At 43.7% G+C, this 9791-nt stretch overlaps 1 protein-coding gene across 1 annotated transcript; it reads right to left on the reverse strand.

Moving 5' to 3' along the window:
• Window positions 1-1276: 1276 nt before the first annotated feature.
• On the reverse strand, window positions 1277-6023 carry SRSF6 (serine and arginine rich splicing factor 6). The gene is made up of 6 exons (XM_031433778.2): window positions 5773-6023; window positions 5400-5548; window positions 3990-4114; window positions 3635-3843; window positions 3311-3394; window positions 1277-3218 (listed from the first exon to the last, which is right to left on the reverse strand). The coding sequence occupies exons 1-6, from the start codon at window positions 5877-5879 to the stop codon at window positions 2855-2857; spliced, it is 1038 nt and encodes a 345-aa protein (XP_031289638.1). The 5' UTR covers window positions 5880-6023; the 3' UTR covers window positions 1277-2854.
• Between the last annotated feature and the right edge of the window lie 3768 nt (window positions 6024-9791).

A 9791-nucleotide genomic window follows, 5' to 3' on the forward strand; every position in this document is an offset into this window, starting at 1 on the left:
TGAACTCAGAAAACAATGCTTTCTGAAAGGTAAACATCTACTATGTTGATCTTAAACCCATGATTCTGAGGAGCTGAAAACAAGACCTTTTCTCATATTCAAGAATGACTTGCCAATGGCAATTCCAATTGAAAAAAACCATTTGCCAAATATTTGGCACTAAGTGGGAATACACAATAAATTCAAAACAAGCCTTTCCCTCAGTTAACATTTTATTGAGGCAATAAAGCATAAAATATGTTAACAAGGTGGGAGAAAGAAGTTATCAAGAGAAAAGATTGCAACACAGAGGGGGATGTTAAGTCACAGGAGCAGGAAGGACTCAAACTGGCCATAAAGGCATCATGGCATGTCAACACTACCATGTAAAAAAAAAAGGGGGGAGGGAGGAATCAAAGCATCATTCACTTCCGATTTGCCATCAGTTTTGTACTCCATCTAGCCACAGATGAACACGTGGCAAGTTGCAGAGACTCACTCTAAGCAAGGAACTGAACAATTTTATCAGTCAACTCTGTTCTCAGATGGGCCAGTGTTAGAAATATAGTGGTTTAGCATGTCCAATGTAGGTCCACAGGTGTGGAATAGAAACGATTTTTAATAAGTTGGTTTTTGCTATTAAAATTTTATGGGCACAGGAATTTACCTATATTATTACCCACCTAGGGGTCAGCTGACAATGCGGACAAACCTGCCTATTACCAAGTGAGGTGATCCTAACACATGAAAGCCCAGCTGAAGGATGCTGCGTGCTTCTAGAAAGCCCAGTTTCACACTGTAATACCCCAACCCCTCCATTTTAAAAGGCTACGGTTTTAAAAGCTTTTCTTCTTTCCCTGCAAACGAGAACTTCGGTCAAAACCAATTCTTAAGTTAGTTGTCTTTAAACACATTTTGAAAGGCAGCAAGTGGAGGCTTGCCTCTTTGTGTAAAAGTCATAACTTTTGTTCTTTCAAATAGGCAAAATAATGAACTGTAATTGCAAACACCAGTCCTTCTCTCAAAATCTTAAGTTTATATTGAGAAAAAAGCCCCTCTTACTTCTCATGAATACCCTTAAAAAAAAAAAAAAAAAGAAAACCAAACCCCAAATCAGACTAAGTATAGAAGAAAATAAGGTCATGGAAGATGCATCAACCTTTCGGTGCACTATGGTCCTATGATTAGGCTCTGAAATTTCCTAACAGGAAGCCCCAAAATTTCTTAAAAACAAGTCTTCTTACTCATTAGCAAATATTCTGTTACACTGTCATTTTGACACCTAGATCTTCATGACTTTTTTTTTTTTAAAAAGCGGTCTCACTTTATTACGTTTGCCTTCTGGATTATGTGAACCTACAAACCAATTCGAGATTATGCTTTCTAGTCACATCTGAGACACAGTGGCAATATGCCACCATGCCCTGGCACAACCTAGCCCTTGACACCTTATATAAAGTGACAGCTCCTAGGAAGATGTTAAAGCTGAGCCAAATAACCTACATCTTCATCTCACACTAAAGTTAATGAATGCTTTTACATGAAATTACCTTATTTTAAAAATCTGAACAAAGATATATAAAGTTGTTAATTTCTCAAACTGCAATTTCAACTAATTAGGCTTGCAGATGTATGGACTGATTGGCAACCCAGTAACTCCTACAAATTTGCAGTATTATAACTTGGTTTCCACAGTATTCATTATACTTCCTGATAAAGTACAAAAAATTCAGGGTATACCCACTTAAATTTTTTCCAAGCCAACCACACATTGTAAAGCTTACGAGGATGATCTAACCAATTATCATACAACCCCACTAACTACAAAGAGGACTGATGGTTAGGTGGAATTTTACTTTAATCAGCAACTGATTTACCAAGTGATCTGTTAAGTGCCTGTTAAATATTTAGGATCTTCCAACAGAAAATGAAGCATTTACTTTTCCATTTCGAATATACTAAATTTCTGATCAAAGAAAAGCTACTACAATTTTTATGTAACAAACATGAGACCATGGAACTACACTCTAACAAAACACTAACTACAGGGACCACTTCCAGAAAGTGGGATTACCGGGCTAGATGAGATCCAAGTATTAGGAACTATTCCTTAAAGAGTTCAATCAAATTCAAGTTTGAATAAGGTTTCATTATTTAAACTCTATTTAGGCAAAACTGTATAACAGATTGACTACAAAATCTTTTATTTTTGACTTAACCTGTTAAAGGGGCCAATATAACTTTGGCAGATGTGATTAACAGCACAAAATAATGTTATCCAAATTGAATAATTTATTGCTGGTCTAAGACTTGCCTTGTTTTATACTAAGTAGAATTTACAGTTTCCACTAATAGATTATCAGTATTTAAAGGAATTTAAGAATGATCTTTTCAGTAAGGCAATCATCTTGGTAGCAAATTTTTATTGAAATCTTACATAACTCAAGCTTTATAAAAAGCCAACATAATTGAAAATTGGGTTCTCCCTCTAAAGCCTTAAGTATTCAAAGCTTGAAACGGTTAATTTAAAAGCAAACAAATGTAACAACAAAACCCCTGCAGCAGATCCTGCTGAAATACTTAAAAAAAAAATCTAAATCAGCTTTAATCTTTACAAAAGTTATTTTAGCTCAAAAGCTACAAAATCAAAGTTATCTTAATTCTACAAAGAAGGGAGAGGATCTTTGACTTCATGTTATTTCTTTAGAACCTCATCTTTTTCATTAAATTTGGCCACGAATCAAATTTTTGTGTGCCCCTGTTTTCAGGAGATTCCTCTTGCAGAAGAGGCCAAGTACAAACATGGAAGAGTAACTGCCTAAGCAAGTAGGAAAGTGTTCTCCGTAATAGTGTGCAAAGAACGTAGAGTTCTGGGTTAATCTCTGGAACTCGATCTGGATCGTGACCTTGACTTTGAATGAGATCTAGAACGGGATCTTGAAGCTCTTTTTGGTGGAGGGGACACAGAACGGGCTTTTGAGGGTGCAGCAGGTAGGGGTGAATTGGAACGAGATTGGCTCCTTGATCTAGATTTTGACTTTATATCACCTTTTCCATTTTCTTTAGGGGAACGAGATCGAGAACGAGACCTGCTTCGAGATTTCTCATACTCATCCTTCGACCTGCTTCGAGAGCGCGAACGGGAGCCCCGATCAGACTTGGGCTTAGATTTGCTTTTTGATCTAGATTTCCTGCCTTTTGAACGAGAACGTGATCGACCTTTGCTCCGAGACCTGGATCTAGACAAGAAAAGCCAGATTTTTTTAAATACCTTGCCAGAACATAAGAGTATTCTATAAAGTATGTTATTCAGAAAAACAGTGACATTTACCGGGAGCGACTTTTTGAGATACTTCGAGATCTACTGCGGCTGCTCCTGCGACTCCTACTCCGTGACCTTCTTCTAGATCGTGACCTACAACAAAAAACATGATAAACCTTCATGTCAAGACATCTTGACATGAATGTTTAATTGCTCACTACAAATTAAATCCACTTTCAAAACATCTGAAAAAGAACCCAGTGATGCACAACGAAAAGGAAACTAAGAACTGACCCAATTTCAATTAAGCAACAATTGAAATACTGCTGTTTGAATCTTCCTGTTCATGGCAAATACTCTTTCCTCCCCTCTCCGTATCCTTAAACAAGTTACCTTGATCTGCTTCCAGAATAAGACCGCCTATGGCTTGTTCGTGGTTTATCTTCAATGAGTCTAATATTTCTCCCATTGATTTCTGTACCATCCAGCTTATCCAAAGCACGCTTCATGTCAGAGTAGGAGCGAAACTCAATGACGCCTTCATTTGTGCGTTCTTTGTGAGCATCCGCATAGGTTACCTCACCAGCTTGTCTCATGAAATCCTAAAAACATCAAGACTGGTCAGACCCAGGTATGTAAAGAAAAAAAATCTATGTGCTATATTTGATTCTCAGAGATAAAAGAGCAATTAAATAGTCTACTTTTTAAAATTAGTCATGCCATTTTAATCTCAAATTATAATATGTACCTTTAAATCTTGCCAACTGCAACGACTAGAAAGATTTTCTACAATAAGTCTGAACTCTGTGCGTACAGGTGGTCCATATTTGTCTCTGCCAGAGGTTCTCCGACTGCTGTATCCACCTCCACCACCTTTATCATATGAAGAGAACAATTAGATGCTTTGTAATGATAGGGATGCATGTTTTTGAAAGTTAGTACAAACATATCAACTTTCATTTACTGGAGTAGGACTTTGCTATTATACTGCTAAACCTTCGATACAGTTGTGATTTGCCATAAATTAAATTAAGGGCAAGTCAAATAGACTAAATCCAACTAAACTTCTCCTACAATCTGTTAGAGAGTGACTGCTCCTTTATTCAATTTACCTCGCTAAGTTTTATTTTACAGAACATTGTAAAATATAAAACTTAACTGATTACATGCATTTCTACATTTTACAAAAATGTTTACTAGTTACACTAAGTACTTACATCACAGTGTGAGGTTTTTGGTGGTGGTTTGGCCACAAAACACGCAAGGTAACAGTCACCTAGTTCAGATTAACCAGTTTTGTCTAACCCTTGGAATCCTCACCATCACCCTGCGTCTAATGGCAAAAGGCTGCTGTCGTCATGGCTTCCGGTAAGGTCAGCCAAAGGGTCATAGGGCAAGGGTCACACAATGTATGGAAAAGCCAAGGCCAATCAGGAAAGGCAGTCATCTTAGCCTCAGTGGACACAGCCTCAGCCCCATTGGTCACTTTCAAATTGAAACATCAAGGACTTGTTAAAAAGTTGGAATTCAACATGCAACAATTTCAACATCAAACATTTAACATAACCAAAAATCCCCCCACCTCCTCCCAATAACATGCCCCAACTAGTTCAAATACAGCATAAAGCTCATTTAAATCTACTTTGTGGTGTAATACCACGTTACTTCAAAACAGTATTTTCTTTGGCCCCTGCCAATTTTAATAACTCTAATACCTATGCTTAAGACCCCACCCCTTCCCCCGCCCCCACCCCACCCCCAGCCTGTCCCAAACTTCTACGCTAAGCTATTCACACTTCTAGCTAATGCACTGACAGGTAAGCAAGGAGGATACAACAAATACAGCCATCCCTCACTTCCTTCGTAGGCAGAGCCCACGCCAGTGCTGACAGGGGCCCAGCACAAGCCACCCCCTCCCAACTTAGCAACCCCCCGCCCCCAAACACCCAAACCCTGGCTAGGCAAAACCCAATCCCCGCGCTCCGGTGTCCCATGTCTTCCCCGGGCAGGCGTGAAGGCAGCAGGCCCCGGGGACACCCGAGTCAAACGAGCCCGGCCACCGCGCCTGCCCGGCGGGGAGGCCCCACCCCGCCCACCCTAAGCCTGCACCCACCCCCCGGGGTCCCAAGGACGCGGAGCGCGCGGGGGTGGGACTCACTGCGGCTTCCGTAGCTGTAGCCGTCGCGATCGCGGCGCGGGCCACGGGCGTGCTCCACGATCACGCGCTCGCCGCAGAGTTCCTTGCCGTTCAGCTCGTAAACGGCGTCGTCGGCGTCGCGGGAGTCCTCGAACTCCACGAAGCCGTACCTGGGGGCGGTGCGAGGGCGGGAGGCCGGCGGGCGTCGTTAGGCCGGGGGCGCGCACGCTCCCGCGGCCCAGTCCCCCGCGCGCTCCCGCGGCCCCGGGCCGCCGCCATTTTGGCGGCCCTGCCACGCGGCGCTGCGGCCTTGGCCGTCTCCTCCCTCCGACGGGCCCTGCCGCCGCAGGTCCAGGGCGCTGCGGGCGGACGCGGGCGCCTAGGCCCGACTCACCCATTTTTAAGGTCTATTTCGAGAAGGCGGCCGTAGCCACTGAAAAAGCGCTGGATGTCCTTCTCCCGGACGTTGTAGCTCAGGCGTCCTATGTAGACGCGCGGCATGTCCGTGGCGGGCGAGGGGCCCGAGGGCTGGCTGTCGAACGGCGGACCGCAAGGCAGAAGCCGCGGTGCGGGTGCGGGGACGGCTAGAGCCGGGACACGCGCCTCACACCGCAGCGGCGGCCGAGTCCAGCCACACAATGGTGCGCGCGCGCCTGGGCTACGCTATAAGGGCGGGCGGCCAGGGGCGGGGCCCGGCGCATGACGTCAGCGCGCAGCACGCACCCTCCCGCGCTGGAGCGCGAGGCTAGACGGCGACTTGCAGGTCCGCTGCCCGCCGAGTTTCAGGCGAGTGCGGTTCTACCCGCTTACCGAATTTTCTCCACCCAGATTTGTAAACGTCGTTTCCCGTCGTCCAGCCGAGGACTAGTTTTCTAATTTGTACCTTAAAAAAGAAACTGTTCCTCTGCGGGTTCTGTCAGGGACTGCCGCTCGGGAGGCCGGCTAGGAGAATCCCTGTGTTCATTGGTTCTCCAGGTTGTCATAATAGGCCTCCGTGGTCTGATTGGCCCCTTGAAAATTTGGCTGCGAATTTTATCCATGGATCGCTCGGCTCACGCTCAGCCTGGTGGGGAAGGCGCTCTCGAACTTGGTTAGTCGCCCATTTCCAGAGAATCCGAGGTTTGCGCTCCCAGGTCGTGGAGACCCGGCCGGGAGCGCACTGCCTTCCCGGCTTCTGTCTCTCGTTGTCTCACAGCCTTCTGTCCCTCGTGGTCTCACTTTCACGGCCTCCCTAAATGTCCACCTCTCCTTACAGAGGTCTTTCTTGGAGCACTGGCACCTGGAGTCACCTGTAGATTGAGGTGTACCTGGCAGCCCTACGCTCGCTGTAGGTGCTGACAAGGGGAACCGGGCCAAGTCTTCAGGTCCAAGAAAGTTGAGCAAGACCTGGCAGCCCTCCCACAGAGGTACGCTCATTTTCTCCCTCTTACGGAGGGTCCCTTGTCCCAACCCGATCCCTTACCCCTTTGGTTGGGAAGGCTCCTTATCTATGTGGCAGAAACGCACGTCATGGGAGTTTACCACTAGAGATGCCATTTAGAGCTGAAAACTCCAGAGGAGTCAATGTAAGTGGAGAGCAGAAGACCCTGGAGTCTTCTAAAACTTAAAGACAGGAAAGAGACTGGGAAAGGGTGACTGGGGAGGTGGGAAAGAGAGCCAGTGAGCATGATGTCACACAAGCAGGGAGGAAGGGGATAACACTGAGATAATACTGGCTGTTTAGGTATTACGCATATTCCAGCTCGTCAGGAGCAGGGAAGCCTTGATGTTTTACAGCTTCTGGTTGGAAGGGGAGTGATTTTGCTCTCCAGGGGACATTTGGCAAAGTTTGGGGTCTGTAGGTTGTCATGACGGGGGGGAGTGTTGATAACTGACATTTAGTGGTAGAGGCTATACTGTCTGTGCTTAAAGTTAGGTAAATAAAATATATAGGTAGATATTTAAATTTTTTTGTGTGTGCAATATAGTAATTAGGTAAGGAGAATTAACAATGGGATAACTTTTTTCCCCCACTCATCCAATTTGTTTGTTAAATAAAGTTTGTTAAAATTCACTGTTGGTAAGAGGTGAACCTGGAAATGCTGCTCACGTAGCACTGGTGGGACTGAACGTCCCTTGTGGGAAGGTAAGTAGGTGGTACTTATTAAAGATGCATATCTGGAGTGGGATGTTGCCTCCTCTCTCCTTGCTGATAATTTGCCCAAAGAGGAAAAATGCAGCTGACACCGCCCTTCACTCTCTCTCACCTCTCTCAGTTACTCTTAAAATGGTTACTCTTTAAAAATTTTGAATAGTAAAAGAGGAAACAGTCTTAAATATCATTGGTGAAGGGAGTGTTGGGCCATCAGCATTCTGTGGATCTTGCCGATGATCTCACGCACCTCTTGATATTTCGGAAGAACAACTCAAAGGAGAAATGATGGATGGACAGCATGGGAGCTCATTTCTTTAGATGCTGTGGCAGTGTCTGAAGTGTCTTTAGACACAGTGGCAGATAAAGATCACTGCTCATTTGAAAGTTGTGCGGGTAACTGCAGCATACAGCTCTTGCTCCCTCTGTCAGCAAGAGAGGCAGAGTAGCCTCAGTATGATCCAGAAGAGAGTTAATAACTTCAAATCCATAATTACCCAGGTTGTAAAACACAGTCTAGAGCAGCACACAGTTGTGGTTTTCAATCCAATGGCTATTTTTATATATGTTAGCTGGAAACCAAAAGTATTTCCCAAGCACCAAGTGATTTGAAGTGTTGTCAGCTAGATTCTGATGGGTTTTGCTTTCTTATGTCTGAAAAATTGATCATTCCAGAGGCTGTCATTTTGAATGGATTTTGGGAAAACAAGGCAACTCAGGTGTCTGGAGTGAAATGTATGCAGCAGACTATGGCTCCAGGCCAAACAGGGCCTGCCACAAGTTTTGTAAATAAAATGCTATTGGAGCACAGCCACACCCACTTACTTACCTATTGTCTGAACTTAAGCCATGATAGCAGTATCAAATAGCTGCCACAGAGACTGCCCACAAAGCCTAAAATATTTACTAGCTGGTTCTTCACAGAAAAAGTTTGCCTACTCCAGATCCACATTAAGTACTTGTAAAGATGTCTATGGTATGTTGTTAAATAAGAAAGACCAGTTTTAATATATGCATGGTGCCATGTTTATAAACAACCACCACCCCTAACTCCCAAGCCCAACCCTGTATATGAATATACATTTGTGTAAGGGTTGGGTTGTCTTTGAGCATCAGTCCGTGTGGGTCCTACCTAATCATGTCCCTTCTAACCCTCTCCCAGTGTTCCTGACCCTTCCTCCTCCCATCTGCTTCTTACTGTGCCTTGAATGTGCCAAGCACCCACCTACCACAGGGCCTTTGCACTGAATGTCTCCCTGTATCTGGAGCTTTCTTTTCCAATGGTTTGTTCCCTCACTTCTGGTTTCTGTTTCAAGTCACCTTATCACCCCTCTAACCACTTTTAATTTTATTTATTTTATTTTTTCCCAGATTTATTGGAATAGTATTGACATATAACACATGTAAGTTTAAAGTCTACAGTGTGATGGTTTGATACACATATATATTGTGAAATGATTGCCACAATAAGATTAGTTAACACCTCCATCCCCTCACATAATTACTATTTTTGTGTGTGTGGTGATAACATTTAGGATCCACTCTCTTAAAAACTTTCAAGTTGTTAATACAGTATTGGTAATAATTAATTATAGTCACCGTATATACATCAGATCCCCAGAATTTATTCATCTTATAGTTGGGAGCTTGTACCCTTGGGCCTACTTCTCCCAGTTCCTCCACCACCCACCCCAGCCCCTGGCAACCACCATTCTACTCTATTTTTATGACCTTTACTTTTTTAGAGTCCATATATGTAAGAACATACAGTATTTGTCTTTCTCTGTCTGATTTATTTCATTTAGTATAATGCCTTCAAGGTCCATTTGTGTTGTAGCATAAGTCATATTTCCTTCTTTTTTATGCTTGAATAATATTCCATACACACAATCACACCCCACATTTTCCTTACCTATTCTTCTGTTGATGGACACTTTACTTGTTTCCATGTCTTGGCTACTATGAATAATGCTGCATGAACATGGGACCAGAGATATCTCTCTGAGATAATGCTTTCATTTCTTTTGGATATGCTATAAACCCAGAAGTGGAAATGCTAGATCTACAGTAACTTTAATTTTTAATTTTTTGAAGAACCTTAGTATTGTTTTCCATAGTGGCTGCACCAGTTTACACTCTCACCAACAGTGCACCAGGGTTCCTTCCCACACGCCGCCTCCCCCCATATCCTCACTTTTTGATCATAGCCATTCTGACAGGTGTGAGGTGACAGCTTATTGTAATCACCCACTTCAAAACAGCATCCTTCCCTGCACTCTATA

Source organism: Camelus dromedarius, chromosome 18 (assembly GCF_036321535.1).
Source record: "Camelus dromedarius isolate mCamDro1 chromosome 18, mCamDro1.pat, whole genome shotgun sequence".
Lineage (NCBI taxonomy): Eukaryota > Metazoa > Chordata > Mammalia > Artiodactyla > Camelidae > Camelus > Camelus dromedarius.

Bases quoted from the DNA above. Each gene is read 5' to 3' on its own strand.
- SRSF6 (XM_031433778.2), bottom strand. From the start codon at position 5,879: ATGCCGCGCGTCTACATAGGACGCCTGAGCTACAACGTCCGGGAGAAG. The intron at 5,549-5,772 runs GTGAGTCGGGCC...CACCGCCCCCAG, and splicing joins GAAATAGACCTTAAAAATGG to GTACGGCTTCGTGGAGTTCG. The intron at 3,395-3,634 runs GTAACTTGTTTA...TTTTTGTTGTAG, and splicing joins TATTCTGGAAGCAGATCAAG to GTCACGATCTAGAAGAAGGT.